This window comes from Lepisosteus oculatus, chromosome 19 (genome assembly GCF_040954835.1).
Source record: "Lepisosteus oculatus isolate fLepOcu1 chromosome 19, fLepOcu1.hap2, whole genome shotgun sequence".
Taxonomy (NCBI): domain Eukaryota; kingdom Metazoa; phylum Chordata; class Actinopteri; order Semionotiformes; family Lepisosteidae; genus Lepisosteus; species Lepisosteus oculatus.
The window spans coordinates 11,923,534-11,948,320 of record NC_090714.1 but is presented as its reverse complement, the minus strand read 5'-3'; the positions used below and the strand labels follow the sequence as shown (position 1 = coordinate 11,948,320).

The 24,787-nt window shown below is 42.9% G+C and overlaps 1 protein-coding gene and 1 long non-coding RNA gene across 12 annotated transcripts in view; one reads left to right on the top strand and one right to left on the bottom strand.

Moving 5' to 3' along the window:
- The window catches only part of LOC102690347 (trinucleotide repeat containing adaptor 6A), a 125,605-nt gene that overhangs the window by 97,023 nt on the left and 3,795 nt on the right, over positions 1-24,787 (bottom strand). For 5 of the 11 annotated variants that reach the window (XM_015360166.2, XM_015360173.2, XM_015360172.2 and 2 more), the window contains exons 1-2: positions 20,736-20,834; positions 9,041-9,109 (exon numbers count right to left, since the gene is read on the bottom strand). The exons of 1 other annotated variant lie outside the window; for it this stretch is intronic. In XM_015360166.2, coding sequence (XP_015215652.2) covers positions 9,041-9,109; positions 20,736-20,834 — 168 coding nt within the window. Of the gene's footprint in view, positions 1-3,973; positions 3,983-9,032; positions 9,110-20,735; positions 20,835-24,787 lie in introns of those variants that run through there. 5 more of the 11 variants (XM_069181014.1, XM_069181021.1, XM_015360177.2 and 2 more) reach the window with 5 other exon arrangements.
- Positions 20,992-24,436, top strand: LOC107079015 (uncharacterized). Its single transcript, XR_001479988.2, has 2 exons — positions 20,992-21,336; positions 23,201-24,436. It is a non-coding gene; the product is annotated as an uncharacterized lncRNA (long non-coding RNA).

The following is a 24,787-nucleotide window of genomic DNA, read 5'->3' as shown; positions in this document are numbered from 1 at the left end:
CCCGAGCCAAGCCTGACACACCAGGAGCAGAGCTAATTGCCCATTCATATACTAGACTCCGATTAGCCCCCCTATCTGATCCTCACAAAAAGGTTTCAAATGACAAGCCCATTATAAAAAACACCATTACCTCCAGCGCTGCATTTTTAAGTTGACACTACTCATTTTTTTTTTTGTAAGGGAAGGGGGTCTGAAATATAGCCCGGCTGGCAAGTGTGTTCCCGAGCTTTTCCCAGCGGTTTCTTTCCACGCTCACTGAAGCAGCTCTAGCGAAGACAGTTTCAGGTTGGAAGCATGTGAGGGATTTTGAGTCAGGTGCTTCCCATACCTTTTGAGCTTGTGGCATACTTGATACCTCCTGAACCTTTTTCAGCACAGCAAATGATTTTAAAGTAATCAGCACTAATAGTGCAAGGAAGAGCATTTATTTTTAACTGAAATTTTTGACACTGCTTTTCAAATCAAAAATCAAAAATTTCAATGTGAAATGTGAGATTGCTTCCTGGAAGATGGGTATGACGTTAAGACGTTTGGTATGTGATTCGAGGCTGGACAGAGCTGCACAAAGCTCCTGACCCAACACGATGTCTTCTGTTTCTGTTGGCAGATGGTCTAGGCCATGTATGTCTTCCTGTCAATCAACTTGCATCTTCTCTCTCTAAAAATGGGCAAAAGAACCATCTAAACTGGATACTTCCATCTAAAGAACCCTATCTTCTTAATGTGGCTTCTTTGCCTCATTGCAAATATTTATTCCAGCTACCTTCATATATTTGTAAAAAAAACTTTTTACACCTGCACACCAATGCAACTTGCCTCTACAGTGGGAGGGTTCCAACCATGGATAAGTTGCTCTATGATGTTAGGCCAATTGGGTAGCCAGTGCCATCACCTCTGACCAAGCCAGCCAGCCCTAACACACCTTCCGTGCACGTAAGGTAACCGAGCACCCCTATTCTCTGTATATTTGATCATTTTTTTTTCCTGAGTTTTCTCTCTGAAGCGACGGAGCGCACACCCAATCTGAAGCCCCAGGCACCCCCAGAGAAGAGCACTGCCACCCTTCTCCCTTCCAGGCACACCACCCCTTCTCTTTGCCCAGACACAGGCGCTGCCCCATCCAATACCAACAGGCACGGAGAACGACACTGGGGCCAATGGGTCCGGAGAGACCTGAGCGGACCAACGTTTTTCCGCACTGGCCTGGCTGGCTTTTCCCACCTGTCACCCCTGAACCCCTCCTCCATGACATCTCACCATTTCAGCTTCACAACTCCAGTGTGTTCAAGGGCTGCTCACAGCGCAGACGACTGGATCCGACAACAAACTTCAAAGGCACCGTGGCCACCGTTACCGATCTTGTAGACACTGCCTTATAAAATCACAACATATGCAAGAGAAAGACGAAGAGCCTTGAGTCTATCAAACAGGCTACAGCGAGGTATGGAGAACAAATCAGCTACTTTACCAATTTCTGTGGAACCCTAAAGTGCCAGGATCTACAAAACACACTTAAGGCTACAGAAAGCAATCGCAGTGTCTCTATCATGGCCCTGCTAGTGAAATTCGAACATTTCAGGAAAGAAGCACTTGCACTGTTCTCAGCAATTGGATCAACATACCTCTGTGAACAGGTATTTTCACACGGGCACTTAGTCCTTTATCCTTCCTGTATCATGCTGTATTGCGTGCTACTTGAAGTGTTAAGCTATAAGCCTGAGACTGGAGAGCTCAGCAAGGGACAGCAAGGCAAGTATTGTGTCAAATGGCAAGAAAGGCATATTCATTTATTAACATTAAATATTCTTATATTTTAATATTGACTTTTTATTAATCAGAATGGAAGTAGGGCTATTACTCAAAATTATTGATTAAAAAAATCATTTAAAAACTATTTAAAAAGTACCAATAGCACGGAAATCTGTAAAAACAAGTACATGAACTAACTCTTGACACACCCCTTCTGAAAGAGTGGCAACCCCTTCTAATTCCAATTTGCATACAAGATTCAATATCAGCAGGCGAAGACAGACGGTTTACCCCTATCAGAGATCATCAGCAGGATCAACATAACAGACATTCAGTATAAAAATGGTATACAGAAACACCTTTCAAAGTTGGGGCGGTTTTAAAAAGTAAGGCATCGCCCTGAATTCTGCGAAGACGGAAATCAATTAAAAATTTAAGTATTTTCACTATCGGCAACAGAGGCAGTAGAGATTTTTTTAGTCAAAATAGTGAAGTAATATTGGTCATGGAGGACTGTTATCAGTAGTGGCAGCACTAGTAGTGGCAGCAGTAATAATTTTATTGTCCTTCGCGCTCCTCTGAGATGGGATCACTTGGGAAATAAAAAATCTAGCCAATCACTGTGGAACACAAAGGCAATATTTGTTTAAAGAAGAAAAGCAGAAAGTCAATCATGGGAGCGCAGCACTGCAGAAGCAAGTGAGTGCGAAGACTCGGAGCGAGATGCTGCTTCCTCACACGCGCGCCGGAAACTTGTTCGTTTTATTTTTCTAACACCAGTTTCTCTTCTCACAGCGCAGAGGGAACAAAGAGCTGCTCCTGCAAGTGGGGGGGGGGGGGCAGCCATCCGTCACAGCTGCCCCCCCGCCATCACAGCATGGCGGCTGGAAGCTTGCTCTCAACCTACGCCACCGTCCCCTTTCTCTCCTGCCCTCCGTCTCCACAGAGAGGACAACCGCCCTGCATCCTAATCACATGCAGCCTGGGAACGCAGGAGAGACAGGGAAAAGAAGAGAGGGGGAGAGAGGAGGAGGAGGAGGGAAGAGTGGGCACACAGGGACAGGACTGAAAAAAGCAGGGCAAAGAGAGACCCACACAGGTCAAGAGGAGGACACCAAGGAAGGGCGAGGGATAGAAGGAGAGGGGACGGGGAAGAGGAGAGGAGACGGAGAGAGAAGAGGAGCAGAGGGAGGGAAAGTTTGAAGCAGCAAGCAAAGGTGGGAGGTGAGAAAGAGGGAAATGACAGCTGGGTCTTGGGAGATTCTCTTGGTGCTGCCAGTAACACTTGAACTCCGAGTCGCGCAAGGTAACAACGGCGCCAGATAACAAAGCTCATTACTGAAATTCAAAACGCATGTTTTCAAGGACCCCCTATTGTTCGCTAAGGAAATGGGCTCCGGCACCAACTGCAGCGGCAGTCCACACACTGACCCCACACCTGTGCCAGGCAGGGCATTCTCATCGCGGGTCAACCCCACGACTGCGGGAGACATCACGGGGGTCCTGCAGACAGGAAGGAACACTTTCATAGGAACCCCCCCCGTGGGTCACAACTACTGCCTGCTAATGAGCAATTTACATATCAATACCATACGAAGAATTACATTAAACACACGTTTGCGCTGCTTAAGTTTATTCTCTACGTTAACGAGAACTCAAGATTTTTTTAACACAGTTTTGTTTCTCTCTTGTTTGAAGACTATTTTGGGGGAAAAGAAAGTGCGACTTTTCCAAGCTCGCACAAAAGCCTGCCAACTGTCTACCGAGATATGTGGGGTACGTCCATAAGCACCGCGCAACAATGGGGGGAATCGCGTTGCGCGTCGCGGGGAGGCACTAGATTGTTTCTCCCGGGCGGCGATCGGAGAGAAAGACACACGCGTTCGGACCTGAACCATCCTCTGCCTGCTTTGGCGCGAGGGGGAAAGATAACAAAAAGGCTAAGAAAAAAAAGAGAGAAAAAACATGGGAGAACTGCTGGCCGGCAAAAAACGTGTAAATCACACTATACGGATTTTTTTTTTTAAGCAATATTTTCGCTTTTGCATTCAAGCATGCCTGTGCACAGTCGCCCAGCTTGACAGCGGCTTCTATTGATAGTGCGCCTTCCCATTTATTTGATGAAACTGCATGCGTATTTACACCAGGCGCTGCACCGTGCATGCTAATGAGTTACACGGGGAAAGCTGCGCAAATTAATTGCTCGAAGTATCAGTTAACTTACCAAATTGGAAGCCGCACGCGAAAGTACAGGCTGGCTGTTCCCAGGCTGTTCTTGTGGCACACACTCTCTTTACCAGCTCCTCACGGACTGTGGTAGGGAGGTTTTGCTAACGTACCTTACAAACACTAAGGTAAAGACTATGCTGGGAAAGGGCAGGTGAAGGGAGGAAGGAGGAGGAAGAGCTTATTTTTTATTTCAATTCTTTTTTTTTTTTGTTCACGTAGCAGGAAAGGGTCACATGCTGCCATGAGCATCAGTCCACATTGTCACATGACCAAGGTCACGAATCACATGACTGAGCCAACAGTCCAGACACCAAATAACACCGAAAAAAAAAGCAGCCTCCGAGAGCAGGAGAGAGGGGGAAAGGGAGAGAGACGGGGAGAGGAGGAGAGGACTGGGTGTCAGAAGACAGAACCCCGGGAATGGTACTGGCGCAAGAGCTCGCTTGCATTATTAACCCATTAATTAAATGGATTTAACAGCCCGCAGGTGCTGAAATGCATGAAAATCAAAATAAAAGAAAGACGGGAGAGAGGGAGAGAAAGAGCGAATGCTCTACCGTGAGAATGTTCTGCAGAGATGCCAAGACTTTAATGAATATTCATCACCCCTTCCCTGCCTGTTATGAGCCTTCTTGGCTTGGAAGAGTGCCAACTTCATTTGCATGCTCTCCTTTGTTAATGACTAAATCAGCACCGCTCCGCACTGCTCCTGGGCTGTGGCTGGGCGCACTCTGCTCCGTCTCTTTCTCTCTCTCTCTCGCGCGCACACACTCGCAGACAGACCGCGGGTACCGTGCGATTCAGCTCACCCGCGCCCTTGCTTGCACAAAACAATTCCCTGGCATGTTACCGGAGACAGACAAATCCTCCATTGTGTCTGCGCCCGGGAGAAGCACACCTCCTCCTCACCAGTGCCCTTGCCCCTCTCACCCCTGTACAGGCACTGGAGTTCCTGAATGCTGTTTTTTTTTTTTTCCCCCGCAGCAGCAATTAAAACCCCACGCTAATAACAGAGAGCTGTTGCTGCTTTTTGTCAAAAGGCACCGCAACAAACACAAGTGAAAAAAAAAAAACCCACAAGACTATGCTGTTTTGATTTTCAGAACTTACAAGGATCGGTTTTATTAAACTGCAGTAAAAAAACTGAAGACATTTGATCCTGGTTCTACTATGACAGGAAAATTCCCATACGTTTCCTGTTGTTCTCCAACGTGGTCTATTTTGGTGTTTGTTCTGAGGAAGCGTACAGTTGGGGTATGTTACTGAATCTTCGCCGGCCAGCGCAGGTCGAGGCGCGAAACCCTGCGATAAACTGCTTCCCTCTCTATTAGCTGAAGCAATGCGACAGGTTCAAAAAGCGCCACGCTCCAATCAGTGAACTGCTAATTGCTCGGATTAGCCGATAAATATAATTTGGGGTTTCGCTGGAAAATCGAAACCTGCAAGAGTGGTCCCAATGCACTAACACCCCCCCCCACACACACACACAGACCACAGTCTCGCTCATTGAAATTCGACGCACAGTGCTGGTCACCAGAGGGGCAGCCAGCAGCACTAGGAGAGGCGAAATGGAACACGTAACTTCGCACTCCAAAGAGCGCACTGCAGAGAGAGAGAGGCCACAACACACACCGCACAGACAGCAGCGACACAAAAAACACTCCGCAATCTCCATTTGCCTAAATCACACAAACACGCAAAGCAAGCTGAAGGTAGGAATGCATACATATGCAAACTCTCCACAATAATTTAGTGACGTCCGCATCACCTGTTTGACCTCTATGGCTAAGTCGCCCCTGACTACATTATTTGAAAGGATAGTCAAGCCAAAATTCATTCATTCAAAAATCATTCATGATTTTCTACATCTCAGAGAAAGTTACATGGAATGAAAATATAATTAAATATACCAAAATGATATCATTTCACCAAGTTATTAGCTAAACATACATCAGAATAATTTACTGTCTGTGTGTAGTTTTCTGCTTATCAAATCAGATGGCCAGCAGTCATATCACCCTGCCACTCACCACTGGCAGTCCACTGAAGCTCAGCAGCTGTGAGCCTGGTCAGTACCTGGATGGGAGACCTCCTGGGAAAAACTAAGGTTGCTGCTGGAAGAGGTGTGAGTGGGGCAAGTAGGGAGCTCACCCTGTGGTCTGTGTGGGTTCTAATCCCCCAGTATATGAATACTATACGGTAAAAAGGCACCATCCTTCGGATGAGATGTAAAACCGAGGTACTGACTCTCTGTGGTCATTTGAAATCCCAGGGTGTTCCTCGAAAACTGTAGGGGTGTAACCCCGTGTCCTGGCCAAATTTCCCATTGGCCTTTACCAATCATGGCCTCCTAATAATCCTCTATGAACCGGCTTCATCACTCTGCTCTCCTCCCCTCTGACAGCTGGTGTACTATGGCTGCCATCACATCATCCAGGTGGGGCTGCACACTGGCGGTGGTGGAGGGGATTACCTGTACAGCACTTTGAGTGGAGTGTCCAGTAAAGTGCTATATAAGTGTGAGCAATTATTATTATTATTAAAAGGCAGTGGCTGGGACAATGAAGCCTGTGTGTCCCTGTGTGAACACTAGATGTCACTGTGGTATCCTGGCACAGCTCCAGCACCTGTCTGTTCCATCCAGGCTCAGTCAGAGTCTGCACTTGCAGGAAAGGAGGCTGCCTCCCTATTCTGTGGGATTGGCTGGAATTCAAAAAGCACCATTCATCCTGTAATTGCTCTCTGCTGCAATCAAAGGTGACTGTGCAGTACATTTACACAGAATGCCTTAAATCTGCAATCCATCAGCACTGTGGTTGTCTCGGAATAATAAAAAAATATATCTGGAAATATTACTTTTCTTTCAAAATCGAAAAATTTTAAAAAGCACTTGCTTGCTGTATAAAATGGAAATACAGAAGTACATTTCGGGAACCACTTTGTAGCACACTTTGCTCCTCAGAATTTCTTAATCCAGTAAAAGAGAAATGTTTTATTAACATTAATGTAACATAAGGAAACCCTGTGGCTCTAAATGAGGACAGCTGGAGAGACAGAGAAGCCCTAAACCACAGAGAATGGGATTTTATTAGGGAAGAGAAATCATAATGATTTTTTACTTTTACAAGAAAGATAAAAAATAAATATGGCCCCAAATTAATTTAAATATAACGTATGTGTACATCATAGGTGAACAATTCCGGTCTTCAAAAGCTGAGGTCCCATTTTTTTAAAGGTACTTTTTTTTTCTAATTAGCAACTGATGACTAGAAATCAAAATAAAAGGTGATTTGACTTAAAAAAAAATTAACTCCAAAAATTAGTTCATCTAAGTTATGAAAAGCAGGGGTACAATGAAAAGCACAGACAATTTCACTCTCCAAGGACAGTTACCCTTCTCTTACATACATGCAAGCACTGGGCACACACACACATATCATGCAGAATGCCTGCACCATTTCAAGGCAAAACCTACTTAGAAATTCCTACAGTGCAGGACTAATTGTATAGGAATAATAAAATATTATCCAGCTTGTCTTATACATATTTGCAAGGATCCATACAGCATTTGTCCTCAAAACTTGCAGATTTCTGCAACTTTTTTTTTCAAGAATGCAGGATTGATTCTGTGTAGATATAAAGGCTGCAGGCAAAAGATATTTCTGGCTGCACAGAGGCTGGCGGCCCAGTGCCCTTTGAAAGCATGCTGACTGGATGCATAATCTGTTTTCTCTATTCAATTTTCATAAACAAGATTTCATTAGTGTCTAAACTGTTTGCTAATTCAGTGTGCGCTAGGTCGTGTATAAATTAAAAGGATGGAGGGTGTAGATTACAAGACTCACAATTAGCATATTGCTCTATATGAGGGCATTCTAATTACATTACAGAATGCCCATTTACCTATAAATTACATTTCAATAAACTCCTTCAAAGTGTAAGTCAGAGCATGCGTGGCTTTGTGCAAATACTGCAGTGTGCATATACATGTGTGTATGTCACAGGCCAAGCAAGTGTTTCTATTATCATGAGTGTACGTGAGAGAGCATGGGAGTGTTAGGTACACATCTGTGACTGTGTCCTTGATATTCTGCTTGTGTATGCATGCTTGAAAACATGTCTATCGGAACAGACTGAACACTTAAAATGAACATTGAAGACATCCATGAAACACATTTTAAACTACAGCTTTATGATCCAAACACCCGAGCAACTTACATGAGCTCGTTTTCTGTACAGAAGAATGCACTTCTCATTTTTTACTTTATCCGTTCCTAAGCATGCTCCGTAAAAGTGCAGAGTATGAATACAACGAGCAAAGTCTAACCCTTTCTTACATTAACTGAATGTAAACATTAAAAATGAATTTCACAATAAAGCCTGGTATGCCATCATCCACATGACAAGATGAATAGCTCTAGTTCAGAGAGCAAGCAAGAAAATCAGTGTAATAGCGTTTCAGATGTAAAGTGGAAGAGGATTTTTCACTGGCACGAACCTATGCCGGCACTCAGTTGGCTCAATTGGTTTTCTGGCAGTTGTATCCTGGGAGGGCACACAGACGCATAGCTCAGCTGCCAATTCTTTATCAGCGTCCGACACACGACACTAATTTATGGCCGTACTAATGAAGTTACCTCCCTCCGTGCCAACTGCACGGTGCCATTTTTGTAAAATGAAAGCACACAAACCCCTATGCTACGAAAACAAAATGTCAGCTGGAACTGCTATTGTGTCAGTCTGTGAAAGATTTCTGTGACCTCTCTCTTCTCCAGCACGCTCAGTGTACTTCAGTGCTTTCTTCTAAAGCAGAAAGAGATATGACCCAGAAGTGGCGATGACTATTTGCAGCACAGTGCCTCACTCAATGTCAATGCTCATGCAAACTGACAATGCTGGGTGGTGTAAATGTAATTCTAACAGGTATCCAGATGCTGCTCTGGGGTTACAAAGGCACAACATCATCAGATTATCCAGTGTATCCACACAATACGATGTGCAACCCCCCTCACATCCTTTATTAAAAGCCCTGTGTTCCCTCACAGACAACACACCTGCCTACCTGTTCACCTGCAGAGTCCGTGCACTCAATCACATTGTCTTGAACATGGTTGGAGTTCCTTTCCATAACCTGTCGAAACAAACACATCATAAACAGGTATACCCAGTGAAAGCTCACACTGGAGCACAGCATTGATCCAGGACCCCTTTTGGCTTAATACACCCCTTTTTTCCCATCAGGCTGAAAGGCCTGTGAGCTTCAAACGTCTGCCTCATGCTGTAGGACTGACGATCTTCACAGCTTCGGAATGAAGTCAAGGAAGACCATGAAGTCGATACCAACACACGAAACGCCACCAGACCATATCAGCCTCAACAGTGCAAGGACTCTGAACAGGGAATTTGCTTTCTACTAGGGCTGGGCGATATGGCCAAAAACATTATCATGATAAAAGTTTTCATACCAGTCGATATCGATAACTATCACGATAAATGTCAAATCAGTATTTCTTTCAAGTTTAAATGCACATTTTTTCTCCTGAGTGAAAGTTGAAGAAACCAGACAGTTAACTAGTAAATGAAACAACTTTTTATTTTAAGAACACAACAAACACTTGCCAAGCAGCAGAAACATTAAACAAATCTTGTTAGCTGCCCGGTCTGCAACACGCACGCGCACTCGCGCAGTATTTTGTGCGCATAAACATATATATCGAACATTTATCGCACTTTTGTTAAAATTTTATCGAGGAAAATTATATCGCAATAATTATCGTTATCGAATTATCGCCCAGCTCTACTTTCTACTAATACCAAACAGAAAAAAAACAACAACCTACAGTACCTACCATAAATAGTGCACCACTGAAAGCCAAAAATGAACATCCATCAAAGCTCACTCCAGTATAAAAAATATCAATTATTCAAGACCTTTAAAGGACCGGTTTAGACCTACACAAATGAAAAAGCTATTACAATACAGAGCAGGAGTGGAACACAGCAGTAGCCCATAATGCAGCAGCCTTGCACATATTCCCACAGTGCAGTTAAATGTGGGGCTGGAAGGTGAGTGGCACTTCTTCAAGCTGCCCATCTCCTCTCTAAGTCTAATGTGGGTCAGGGCCTCCGAGATCAGGGCTGCCAATTACAGTGGGAAGGTGGGAGACCTTCTCCCCAGCTCCTTAGTGCTACACTTGAATGGTAAGAGAGGCACAGGCTACAACACTGTGTCGCAGTCCCCCAGGGTGGTCATTAGACCATAGCTCAGGCTGTAATGCTGCCTGTGCCTGGGTCAGGGTGTGTGTAACGGGCACGTGTCTGGGGCTTAAGAAATCATAGTAAATAGCCTTCTGTGTTTCCAATATACTCCAGGGTGTTAGGAGCATGTGACTGCCAGTATTCCTGCAGCTGTATATACTGTATAATATTTTATTACACAGAGAGTGCTATATACAGTATGATAGATATATACTAAATGTTTCTAAGGACTCTGACCATGTCCGGCTTTTGTAGGGGTTTAACCACTGTACTCCAGCTATGCACTCAGTCAAAACAGTGGAATCCTATGTATTTCTCTATATGTGATGCTGGTCACTGTCAAGGTAGAAGTGAGGAGGGCAACTCAAAAGGCAGAAGAGAAGGACAGCATAGGAACAGTACTTTACTGGACAGTAAGGCATAGAGAGCTGTGTGAGTGATGGAAAGTAGGGTTAAGAGGAGCCCTGCATAGTCTGTCTGATTGCAGCACAGCAATACACTCAGTTGTCTGTCTAATCAAAGTGGGTCAGACCATTTTCATGGACGCATGGATTGGTTGACCCTTGGTGTGGTTTCATGGCTCAGTACCACTGGTTCACATCCAGGACGTTGCATCCATCCAGACATCAAACACCTTGCAACCCTGGTTTCTCCAGTGCTTGATCATCTGTCCACTTTACACAGGCCTTGTTCACTACGGTTAAATCTTGGCTTCTTGTAACTTTAAATTCCATGCAATAGAGGAGAGCAAAAAGGTGTTTGAGACTCATGGTGATTAAAGGTGAGCTGCCTTTCAAATGCCCCAAGAAATTCTGATATTGACTAGAAGCAAAGGAAACCCATGGAACTGTGTGAAAGGCGCTGGGTGTCTTATCCAGTAGCTGCCTGGGCAATTGCTTCAGATTTCAGATGATTTCATTCTGAATCCCGTGTGAAACCCTCTATCGCTTGACACACCCCACCCCAGCTTACCTGGCCTGGGTGACCGCAAGACTGAAATACTGCTCAGACGTTTTGTGTTTTGCCCCCCCTACAAAAAAGCATACCATCTATCTAATCTGTGCTATCAATCTCCCACTCTGACTCCCTTTTGTTTTCCCAAGGGGTTTCAAATCACTTAACGCTGTAAATGCTTCATTTACAATCCCTGTCACTGTCGGATGGGATCACTCCTCCCTGTGATCGGCTTTTATCTTTCTTTTACTCTCTATGCAGCACTCTGTCTGCATATAAAAAAACTATTTAATTAAGATCTGTGTTATAATGTTCAATAAACAATATGTTTACATGTTATTAATCATGTTTTAAACACATATAAAATATGATGTGTGGATCAAGCTATGTTCAGAATTAAAGGTCTGGTGATTAATAAATACAACAGAAGACAAATAATCTACATTGGAGGTTGGTTATCTTCGTTATCTGTCAATTAATTAACATTTGGTTATTCACCATTCAGACAAAAAAAATCACATAGCCTAAGAAACAAGTCTCCAGTTTTATCATGAAGATAACTGTGAGACACTTCCTTCAAGACACCAGACCATCAGGATACACAGAGCAGCTATTGACAGCACTACGTTATTACTTTGCTTATGTTTATGGTTCTGTGGGCCAGAGAGAAAACCACACACTCAGGCTGGGAGCTTTATGGAGAATGCTGCTCTTATTTTCTGTGACCACGTCAGTTTTGAGAATGCAAGCTCATCTTTACTTCTACTTTTCAGTATGCAATGGACCTCTACTTGCTTCTTTGTGACTGCAAAGTAATTTGACAGTTTGGAAACCTAGTAGAATGTTTCATCCATCCATGCATTCTCTAAACTGCTTTATCTCATACAGGGTCATGGGGAAAATGGCTGACCCTGTGCTCTGAACCCAAGCTTCTCTCCCTGTCGGTGTGTCTCATGGAGAGCAAGCTGGGGTATGTGAAAAGACAAATTTCTAATTGAAGAAATTGTATAGGGCTAATAAAGTGATCTTATCTTATCCCTGCAAGCCTGTCCCGAGTGCAAGGCAGAGTACATCCTGCACAAAAATCCCAGTCCATCACAGGGCAGACAGGACAAACACAGATGCGCTCAAACTCATACTTGAAGGCCAATTTTCCCAGAAGCCAGTTAACCTACCAGTATGTTTTTGGACTGTGGTAGGAAACTGGAACACCCAGAGAAAACCTATGCAGAGAGCACACAAACTGCACTAAGACATTATTTGATGTACAAATCATTTCAGAATTTGGAAGCCTTAGTGTTCACCAGCAGCTCTTTGCATGGAGCATAAAGTCAGACAAAACATGCAAAATCGACTTCCTGCTTTAGAAATTCCTGCTTCAGACCTGGTATAACTCACTGGCAGACTGCCACTCGAACATTAATTGGTTTGTACATGCATTCACTAACAATATGTTTGCATTCATACACACAGAAAATTAAATTATCCTGCAGCACTTGTCCCCACTGTATTCGGATAATTGCTAGCATAATGTACATTTAACTTCCTGCCACTAATTATTAAGCACACACCATTCACAGAAGATGAAATAACTGTTATGATTATGGAATAGTGGTGATAGGTTCTGGTTATCTGCAGTTCTTTTCTTCTTTCTCGTTCATTCGTGAAAATGCTTCAGAGAAAAGTGGAGCCCGAATTATTAAAAGGCAGTAATTTGCATCCGTTTACTTGAACTTGTGCGGTTGTGTGTTGTTAAGGAGTGGGTAATTAAGCGTCAGAGCTGCATCGTCAAGCCTGTTGTTAAACACTTCACTGTTCGGGAGGGACCCAGTGTGAGATCCCTGTGAACTGAAATGAATGACGGAGCTGCTTTTTGGAGGATGAGAAAAACTGGGATTGGGAATTTCCAAAATGGGACCAAACACGTGGAGACAAAGTGGTCAGCCTGGACTGAACTAGACAAAATAAATGGGTAGAGGCCCTCTGACGCAACACACAGGTCTCACTGAGGACCAGTTTCATTTCCTTTGTGGGATTATTTTTTTCCTACAACAAACTTTTATCTCATGTTAACAGATTAAATTTCACTCCTCTAATTCACATCTAAGACCAATTTGCATACAGCATCCAACCAGCTATTACAAAAGACTTGTGAGCCTACTGCACTGCTACATCAAAATTAAATTTAATTACCAAACCCTGTAATCTACGCAAATTAAGTATCCACTTGGAAATACAACATTTGTAGAAGAAGACCGTCTAATTGCAGTAGTCAACCAGACAGTCAAGAAATTAATTTCCCTCTTGAATCATACCAGCCTGTGCAGGCATACAACCACGCACATTATCACTCCCATCTAAGAGTAAAGTACCTCACTGACAGAGAATGTACACGTGTGTTCTCAAAAACCATTGTCTGGGTTACAGTTACACATTCGAGTCAGTAATGTTCAGCGTTATTAGCATGCAAAATCAATACCTGTCAATAACAAAAAAACTCAGAAAAAGAACAACTACAACAGTGCTTAGGGGCTGTTAAAAAATGGGCTTCTTACTCCAGCCTTGCATTTGTATTTCATGTATTGAATTGTATTGCACTAGTATTTCAATACATGACCATAAGGTCTAAATGCATAAAGATGCACAAGAAAAAAAGGCTTCCAACAGCTGCCTTCTGAGCCAAAAGAAATCGGGAAGTGCAAAGGTTTGTGTGGGGGGCCGAGTGGGTTTTGTAAGCTGCAAAGGAACTAACACAGGCCTGTTCCACAAATGAAAGCAAGGAGGGAAGAAACACTAAAGAAAAAAAATGTTCTATGTATCTCCATAGCCCAAACATTATTTCTACCTTATCAGGATTTTATTGACCTTCATTTCTTCTTTGCAGGAAGTGCAATGTCTGATATAGAGCAAAAAACGATCCAATGCTTAGCTTTCCTTTCACCTAATAAAGGTTCACACTCATTTTCACTCGATCACTGCTGTCCAGACACCCACTCTGTTTTTGGTTTCAGTTCATGTCTGTGGCTGCGCTCTTCCCTGATGTCTCCAGACTGAACTATTGCCTCCAGGCTGGAGAAACGCCCAGTATCTCCTCGAGCCTCTACAGGCAGTCACCGCCATTTACTGGAAAGGCATACACAATCACAATATTCCCTGGCGACAGCGGCTGCTACGCATATATTTCACTGTTATCATTACATACGCAGTTACGCTTTATGCATTTATGTGACAGCTAATCGCACTAAGAAAACAACACCAAACAAAAAATACACAAATAAGCTCTTGCGTGTCTCCGCAATGAAACAATGAGCTCAAATAACTTGTGCAACACCTGTCAGGAGCAGACAACCTTATTAGTTTCTATAAACGCTCGCTGCAGTGGTGCACAGCCTAAACTGCGATGCTGGATGAGTGCTGCTGACAGGGGGGACATATGGAGCCCTACTGCTGTCACTCTACCCAGTTAAAGGCCAGAAGCACTGGGAGCTTGGAAGTAGGCTGAGTGGTCTATGCGGAAGCAGGGGAGTCACAAAACAACAGCTCCCGCTGTTCATTCCCAATATGCACAGTATCTGCTCCTGTTCCATACCTCTTCTTTTCCTTCATAAAACGAAACACGTCCCTCTTAAAAATGTTGTAAAGATGACTTTTTTTGAATGCACCTTGTTCATTTCGCAATGGTTTTCTTTATTAGGAATAATATACTGTAAATCAGGAAGTGCATGCCACCTGAGGAGCACACATCCCATATCGCACTGCGTAAAAAGGTGAAACAGGAACATAGAAGAGGCTGGATGCGACAAATAAAAATCCATATAAACAATATTTAAGAACAGAAAAACTTTTGCCATCTTTAAAGTGATGTAAATCAAATTTAAAAAGACTATAGGTAAGTAGTGCTTTGCCAGTTTTTCCAATTTCCTTATTGACTTCTGTCAGAGTTTAGTACAAGTAATCTGTTTCACAGAACTCCTGTTTTTTGCATAAGTACTTTATGGCCTTAACCTTTTCAGACTGACTTGATTCTAAACCTCAGCTAAACCAGTAGTGTTCTAGAAATCTAAAGCAAAACTAGGCCTACAATACCATAAAAAGGGAACAATTATAATAATGATGATGTGCAGTGTAAAACAATATAATGCTGGTGAATAGCTGCCACCTTTCTTTCAGTATCTTCAGTCCTCGTAATTAAATTAAACTGTTAAAAAATAACTGTTATATGAATCTTAAATTATTAAGGATTTAAAGTTATTGCAGTGAAACTTTAAAAAAATCGTCGACTCAGACTGACAAGTTTTGCTATTAGCAATATGTTAATACATAAATATAATTTGTTCATTCTGAGTTGACTAAAGAATGTATCCTCCAAACAAAAAATTGCAAAAACATCATTATGATCAAACTACAACTGAATGATAATTTGCTGTGAACATAGTTTTTCCTGGATATTTAAAAAAATAACATATATACTACATTTTAAACTGAACAAATTCTGTGCAATGTCTTTTTTGTTATTTTTGAACATTGGTAGTTATCTGCTAAATATATTTTACACTACACACTACAGAATGTACTACAGTATTGGAAATAAAATATTATTAGGAAACAGGTAATAGAAATTAGTGCCTGTAATGAGCTACAATGTTTTCCTCAAAGTAAGTAGCAATGTGTATGAATCCTTTTTAAGGTCACAACCTACAGCAGTATGCTCATGCCATCATGTTGAAAAGGGGGAAATAAGGAAAACGATTATTGGTGTACGTCACTGAAATACTTTAAGATCCAAAATGCTTTATGTCTATTAAGTCTATGCTGGTTACATTATATACCGTAGAAGCCTGTTAGTAGCAACATGCTTTTCCCCTGGTGCTCTTTTTCTTCAATGGCTGCAGCCGTTACTGGGTGTACTGTCCGAACAACAGACGCCTGTCGCACAAGACAAGAACAGTGCCCTCTACTTTTTCAGAAGGGGTAGTCTACTGCACTGATACATTATCACTGCAGCATTGTGTTGTTACTATTGCCATCTTTATAAGATTTTTTACAAAGCACTTTTGTGGTTCCAGATTAAGCACACAAGCAGCCTTTGCAAACTTCTGACTTTCTTCTTTAAGTGTGAATCAGTTAACAAGGATGTCACATGCCTTGTGCTACACTGGGCAAACCTCAACAATCTGAACAGCAAAAATCAACACGATAGTTTTTCTGCTCAGTTCACTAGAGACCAACAAGACTACAGGGGCTAGGGTGACTAAATCTGGGATCTTTTTCATAGACCCCTGGCTTGGGTATTTCAACTCCCACTCAGGACAGAAGCTATACCCATGTTAGGGAGAATTGCAAATATGACACCCATTCATAGAAAGGGAGACAAAGCTGAACCAGGAAACTACAGACCAATCAGTTTTACTTATGATATTATTAGCTTACTTCTAGTAAGATCAGATCACTTTATTGGCTGTATACAATTTCTTGTATTACGAATTTGTCTTTTTGCACACCCCAGCTTGCTCTCCATGAGACACACAGACAGGGAGAGAGAAGCTTGGGGTCAGAGCGCAGGGTCAGCCATTTAAAAGGCGCCCCTGGAGCAGCTGGGGTTAAGAGCCTTGCTCAGGGGCCCAATGGAGTAGGATTCATCTGCCGGCCTTGGGATTTGAACCGGCAACCTTCTAGCCACAGGCACAGATCCTTAGGCACAGTGCCACCGCTCCATCCCTGAGAGAGGAACGGGCCTAAAGCAGATTATAGGTAAAGTCTTATTTAAATTACCAACATTCTTTGAACAACCAGCAAGGGCCATGCATAGTACTACAGTATTCACCAAAATCTAGATTCACATTTGCAAATTTTTGATAAGGACCTTCACAAAATGTTAAATCTCAAATTAAAAGCCGCAGAAATCTAAGGTAACATATGCACATGGATTAAGAACTGGATCATAAACAGGAAACAGTGTCATATCCTTAACCAGGGATCTGCTCTAGGCGCGCTCCTCTGCATGATCCAACAGTAGCAAGTACAAAAGATCTTAGACACAAGCATGAAGTGGTCATACACATGGCAAATGGAATATAACCCTGATAAGTGGAAAGTGATCTACATGGAAATTTGAACAAACATCATGTATATCGTATGAGTGATTCTGACCTGCATTAAAGAACAGACAAAAGGGATCTGGCATTTACTCTATGTGGATTCTTTATGTCCCCATCAAGGTAACGAGATTAAGCAATAAAAAAAGCTAACAAAATTCTCGCATATATAGCAAAAGGTGTGGAAAGCTGTGTTTAAGCTTTACAACACAATAGTAAGACTTGATTTAAAACATAGTTTCAGTTATGGTCACTATACCACAAAACAGATATTCTAAACTTAGAAAGAGTTCAAAGAGCTTAGAGCTCAAAGAATTGATGAGACTATTAAATATGGACACGTTAAGGGGGCAAAATCTCTTCGGTTCAGAACTAAGGAAACAGGAGATCTAAGTACCTAAAATCCTAAGGGGTAAAGATAAGCAACCAAGAAGGCTGCTTCACACTCAGGAGTGAAACAATGATCCTGAGTAACAAACGGTAACTAAAAAGAGAAGTTAGGTCTTGGATTGAGAATAGGAAACACTTCTTTACAGAGCTGTGCGAATCCTAGACAGACTTCTAGTTAGGTGTGGTGGCTGAAGCCCAAACTCCATCAGGAACTGCCCCTTCATGAACTGCTGTCTGGAGGAAATCTTCGCTTACGTGATTTAAAACCAAATGAGCACAATGGGGCAAACAGCCTCCTCTCGTGTGCAGCCTCTCTGACGTTCATATAATACTGGTTCCAGGATGGCAGGGAAATGCTCCCAGGTAAAACACAGGTTTCTCCACACCAGAGCATACTGCATTTCTTGATGGACAATTTAAAAGTGCAAACCCAGTTGAAGATCAATGCACACCTGCACACACCAGACTTTCCTGGTAAACAATGTGTTAATAATTCAAATCATAAAAAAAGACATTTATATGCACCTGCACAATAGTGCTGACAGATTCATACCTGTATAAGTAACTGCAATTTTAATGACAAAGACAGTATTTTTGTGAAACGCAGCTTAAGTCTTTCACCCTCCAAGCATGGTTGGTACCTGGTATTTCCTTGACAAGACCACTGCCCCACTCTTCTGTTACATCAAAACCCAGAAAACAAAAACATTTCAAACGGACAGGAGGTGGGGAGGATCTGGATTGTGACTGAAGCGCTTGTAAATGTTCTTAAATCAACAGATCCACAAGTCACAAAGTCTCATCTGCCCAGCTGAGAGCAGGCATTTGTCTCGGACCGATTCTCAGCTTCCGTGGCCAGACAGGGTTCATCAGAGCTGCCTCTGTGGTGCCAGGCTGTGAAGAGGGGAGCACCAGATCTCTGCTGCAGAGCCAAAGAGGGCTTCGTGGACAAGACTGCGAAGCCAGAGCCCTGCCTGCTGCAACGCCTTCCCTTTAACTGCGCAATGAGCTTGTGAAGGCTGAACGAGGAGCTAGCTGTTCCCCCCATATTGTTCCTACACGGTGGCTGTATAGCAAGAACCCCCCAAAACAAATGAAAACCCAGAGGCAACATGGAAATCGCAAAACGGAAACAAACAAGCGACCCTATAGAATCACTAACCCCGCTGGCGTTCAGGAGCACGAAGGGCCGCCGCAATGCCCCCCCCCCCCATCATCCTCCTTTTGGCACACTAAGAACAAAACCTATACATTGGCCCCCAATGCCAAGAAGCCCACCGCAGCAGAGAAACACAAGCATCCACACAGGCAGGCAGGCATGAACCCCTCTGCTTTCGCAAGAATTTTCTCCCACTGCTTCTTTTGTTTCAAGATATCACGAGAAGACGGCGAAATGAAAGAAATTTACGCCGGCCACGTCTGTCTAGACAAACAGCATCTCGAAACTTACCGAGACCAACACACACACACACATACACCGACACACGCACACCCTGAGAAAGCTGAGAATCCTCTCATGGCTATCCTTTCACCAATCAACAATCAGCAAGCATGACAAATAATTGTTTGCAGCTGTCATTAGCTGAAAACAAGGCAAATCTGCATATGCTTAATCTTAATTAGACAGACTTGGCACACAGCCTCGGCGACAGTACCAAACAACGTTCTCACAAAAGGGGACGAAGCTCAGACTGAGAAGGAGAAGAAGAAAAAAACGCAAAACAAAAACTCCAGCCGGCTGCAAACGAAGGGCAACAAAGGATAAAGGCAAAAAGCGCAAGGAGAGGGGGGGGGGACAACGGTTTAAAAATAAATAACGAAAGCAATGCCAGAAAAGATGCCAAGGTTTTCTTACAGCAATGTCCTTTCCACCCTCTCTGGCTCTCCCTTTGTGCACCATCCCAGCCCTCAGAGCTCCTCAGATAGCAGCCCGGGCTAGATGCAATGCCGCAACAGTGGAATTCATACAAATCAAAACCACAGGATTTTCTCTCTTTTTTTTTTTGGTACGAAACACATAATGCATCCGATACTAAATAATCAGCTCTCATTTACCTCTCAAATGAGCAGGCACTGATCGACTTCTCTGAGAAATTTCCATTCAGGACGGAGGAGGACCGAAATAATGGATGGCAAAAAAGAAAAGGGGAATGAAAAGAGGACTAAACTGTTCTGTTCGGTTTCCCACCCCCCCCCCCTTTTGTTGCGACCTGGCACTGGTTAAGCTGGTACTACTGCGATATGAATCGGGATTTATGACGTGAGGAAATAACCAACCAAAGCAACAACAAACCCCCCCCACTCTCCCAAAAAAACCTCTTCTGCTGCACAGGGAAAGAAAAACAGGTCACAGGCTCTGCAGTAAATGCTCTGCAACCTGCACGCTGCAAAGCGTGTTCGCTGCTGGCCAGACAGCCATGACGTCACACAGCCGAGCACTGCAGCCCCGCACGGTGCCATCCGCCGCTCGGCTTTCGTGACAAAAAATAACACAACAAAAGTGGAGGATGAGGAGGAGGAGGAGGAGTGAGGGGGGACAATGCCTCCCCCCCCCAACTCCCCTGCAACCCGACAGGTGGAGGTGAAGGCAAATGGCGCTGGCTGGGAGGACGGAAAGCATGCCAACCCCCTCGTCGGTCGCCCGTCGGCCCCGGGCTGTCGCGGGGCACCCTTGACAGGACGAGGAGCACACGGGACAGTTTGCGCGCAGCCCGCCGGACAAAACGCAAACAAAAAACAAAAAAGGGAGAGAGACGGAGCGTGCGAGAGAGGGGGAGAGAGAGATGAGGCTGGAACCCTGCCACCCCTCCGGCGCCCTGAGCCAGCTCTTGGACAGCCTTCAAGGACGAGCACAGACTACGCAGCATCTGTACCTACTGGCAGACTGGCATGCCTGCCTTTATTTTTCCCCTCTCCTCCCCCCACCCCAGCTCCGTTCATCTGCAGCCCTTTCAACAGTACCAGCCGCAGGACGACGAACCCCCCGAAATAAAGGCAGGCGCCCGTCCCGTAGCCCGGCGCGGCGCGGAGCGGAGCGGACGGGCGCGGATCTCTCCTTACCTGGCACGCAGCACAGAGGAATGCCAGAGCAAAGCGCGTGGCAGCAGCCTTTTGCAGACCAGCACACTCAGCACACGCAGGGAGAGAGGAACCAGACATGGCGGAAGGGGGGAGATTGGAGGCGAATTAAAATGTCGGCACACGGATTGGGGGGTAAACGTAGCTTCCGACGAGGAGGACGCCTCGGGTTTCCGAAAGGATGCCGCCCGAGGAAGCGAGCCCCCAGCCTTCACGAAAAAACGCCGCTGGTTTTCACAGGACGGGTCTCCTTTTTTGGGGGTGTTCTTTTATTTTTTTGAGAGCCACGACTGAGAAAAAAAAAATGTTATTCGAATGAGTTTATTAACACTCGAAAGTCCACGTTATTTCACGAGTCAAATCTAACACTCAGCTTAATTTTTGTTAAAACCTCCACCTTGTGCCCTTGGAAAATCTGGAAACTGGGACAGGTGACAGCCAAGAGCAGAACTTTGTTTTCGCAATGTTAATTTACTATGAATGCGCAGGAACAACGCTGCCTTCTTTTAAGTTGAACGCGCACGGCTGTTGATTCACTCAGTTTCCTTTAAGTTTAGATCACTACATTTACCACTCATATAAGGTAGGAATTTTATTTTATTTCTGGCATCACCTAGAAAATATTTTTTAAAGAATTTTGCATAAAGATATTCAAACCATACAAAATTCCAAAAGATATAATCTTTCATGGAACGACTGCAGGCTGCAAGAAAGAATAAATGAATATTATTTGGAGAAAAATGATCTATATAATGTATATCATAAAAACATAATTACTAAATTTTATGAGAAATTAGAATATTATTTAAGTTATAATATTCTGCAAACATATTAATGACATGGATGGTTCATACTATGTTTTCTTTACAATCTCAAAGAGGAAATATATACCATTATACACTACGGGGCTTTGGATAAATAGTATCTTATTCCCCAGATCTTTGGCAAAGATTTGGTCCTTTAATAACATTCAGATCATCATAGGGAGAAGTATCATTTCATTATGAACATTATGCACAGGGCTTCAATCTCTTAGAAAATACTATTACATCTATTGAGTTATGTTGTTGAGTTATTTTTAAGCAAATTAAAATAATCTTACCTCTAACGCTGAACTCACATTTCTCATAAAAAAATTCAACACAACTGGATTATTTTAAACTTTTGTGCTAATAGTGTATATTTTCCATTATATATTATATCATTGTTAATTATGGAAAAAAGGTTATCTTAAATGCTTAGAACTAGTGACGATACTATATATTTAGTACGTGTAACAATAAACTACTACATGTAACTGAAACCTGACCCAGAGTCACCTTCAGTCTCTAAAATGCTCTTCAATATCTTGACCTAAAGCACTTTTCTAGGACATCCTGCACTATTTAATGAAACCATTCAGGAACCTCAAAATCATGTAATTATGTTTTACCTTAATTCAATCTTTTGATTCCTAAATTAATTAAATGAATGCAAAAAACAAAGCTCTAAAGCAATCTAAAGCATAACACCCTTTTATAACATTGTAATGGCATGGATGTCTGACAGAAGGCACAACAGACAAGCAATAGATACTTGGACACAAGTCTTGACTTGGACACTTGGCTTGCCAAACACAGAACTTGTTCTAGTTGTACTGAGGGACAAATCGCCCATCATTCAGTCCTCCAGAGCTCGTATAAATTAGATATCCTGTGTGTTATTCAGCCAGCCACAATCTGAGTTCACTACACACAAAAATATATCCTTACACCTCAGTCAGAAAAAGGCCATTTCTTTCAGCTAAGGTTTATTGTTGATACCAATGTAGTATGCATCGTGTGAAAGATACAATATTTCTACAATTTTCACCTTACAATCATGCCCACACACAATATCGGTTTGCAAGAATAAGCACTGGTCGCCCCTGGACATGGAGTTTTATTCCATCCAAGCTTTTAATTCAATTATTGGGCAGAACTGGTCAAAATTGCTCTCTGTTCCAGGGTACTTATCCGGTTGACAATTTAGTGATACCCAGTAAAATCTTGAGAGTACGGGTTCCCACAAAGAAAGGGCTGGCCACCCACATAAAAACGTCTGCACACGTTTTGTTCCAATGGAGCTCTCAGTTACACAATCAAACCCTTTCACGAGCTTTACCAAGAATAATAAGATTAAGTTGAACTGTTTGTTCCCAGCTCTTAAACATGATCTATTTTTTAAGTGAAATAAAATCCAAACGTGGACTGCAAACATTCAAATGGATCTTAGATCATAGATCCTAGATCGTCTTAGATCAATGAAGGCTTCAGCAATCTAATGGGGGTGGGATCCACCAGTATACAGAAACAGACTTTTGTCCCTTATGTACAAGTCCATAATCATCAAGAATCCATTCCTGGCACCTCATCATTCCTCAGAAACATCGGGTGAATAAACAAAACCTTTTACTTTTCCCTGAACAGATGCAACTATAGACAAGACAGAGGACAAAGTGGAAATCCCAGTGTTCCTAGATCTCAAGTGTGCGGCAGAAAAAGAGTTACACCCGCCAGGATCTAGAAGAAAGAGCAAGGCCATGTCTGTCCCTGTCTGACGAGTTCCAGGTATCCCCCCCTCCCAGTTATAACAATCATATTTTGCTCATTACAAACAGCTGTGTTCCCACTTACAGCAGTAGAAGTGTGGGCATTCATCTGGAGTACATTTAAATACCAATTAAATCAAATAGCTCTTTTATATCAATGGCTTAAAAAAGAGCTGGCACCAACTATATCATCTTGTGATTAATTCAAGGGAATGGGCTTTTCAGTGGGGGTCGGCTTCACAGACTGTCTGGAGGAAAACACTCGCTGAACAATAGCTGGGCTACGAAGCCCTGAGTGAATAATGAACACAACTTGACATCAGTAATGGGAATTTCTAAACAAACGACACGACTGTGTAATTAAAACAGTGCCGGCATAAATTATATCAGCCCAAATGTGGCCTGGCGCTCTTTATAAAGTGCTTGAAACAACAGCCGAAAAATAATACAGGAAAAACACGCCCGACAGAGTGCGATCCACGCGTTTTGTTTGTTTTCATCGCCTTGTTCCGTGCTGACTGTCTTTTTAATCGGTGACCTCAAGATATTTCAAGGGAAGTTCTGCCACAGAGTAAATACTCCCGTCGATGTAATTTAATATGGTCTTCGACTGATCTGGTATGTGAAAGCATGCCACGAGAGCACTGAGGAAGCAGTGTGTCAGCTCTCTTTACAGCAGAGCTCCGGGCTGCGGGGTAATTCACCTCACAGAAAAGTTTGTGTTTAGCTCCACATTTCCTTCGCTCTTGACTTCTTCACTTCCTTTAAAAAATGAAGAACAAATCCAGCTTCTTAAAGATGAGACTTTTTCAACTTAATACCAAAAGAAAACGCTCAGTTCTGTTTAGATTTTAAAAAAATCGACTTTAAAAATCTACAATTACAGCTAACCAGACACTAGAGAATGCCAAACCTGCCTCTAATTGTTGTGAATAGACACACTGGCAATAATTAATCAAATTACTGGTAGAAAATACATGTGCACATTCTCACATGAGTTTTAACAGGGTTCTTTTTGAAGTATTTAAAGGGTATGCATAGAGCTGGTTCTTTTTTACATTCTTTTTGTTATAAGCCTTGAAAATATAATAAAGTTGCCTGTGCTTGTTTTTCATTATTGTGACATTTTTATACGTGCAGATCCCTGGGGTGGCCTTAGGTAAGGGAAGGGTCCGTCACAAATAAATAGAAATTTGTACAAATTGCACGTTCGTGTGCAGAGAAGACTGAAAAGAAAACAAATGTTCCCAGTAGCTGGGGTTTGCTAATACATTTGGTCAATTTGGGCAGTGGTAAGGGCTTTAGAATTGTACCCTTGAGCAAGGTAGTTCATTTGTAAGTACTACACTACCATTCCTTGCTATACAATCTTAAATAAATTTGGCTAAAAAATTAATATAACTATCTGCAGTGAGCGACGTTCATCCATTTTTTAAAAGGTCCATATGTAATTACAGCAGGGGGT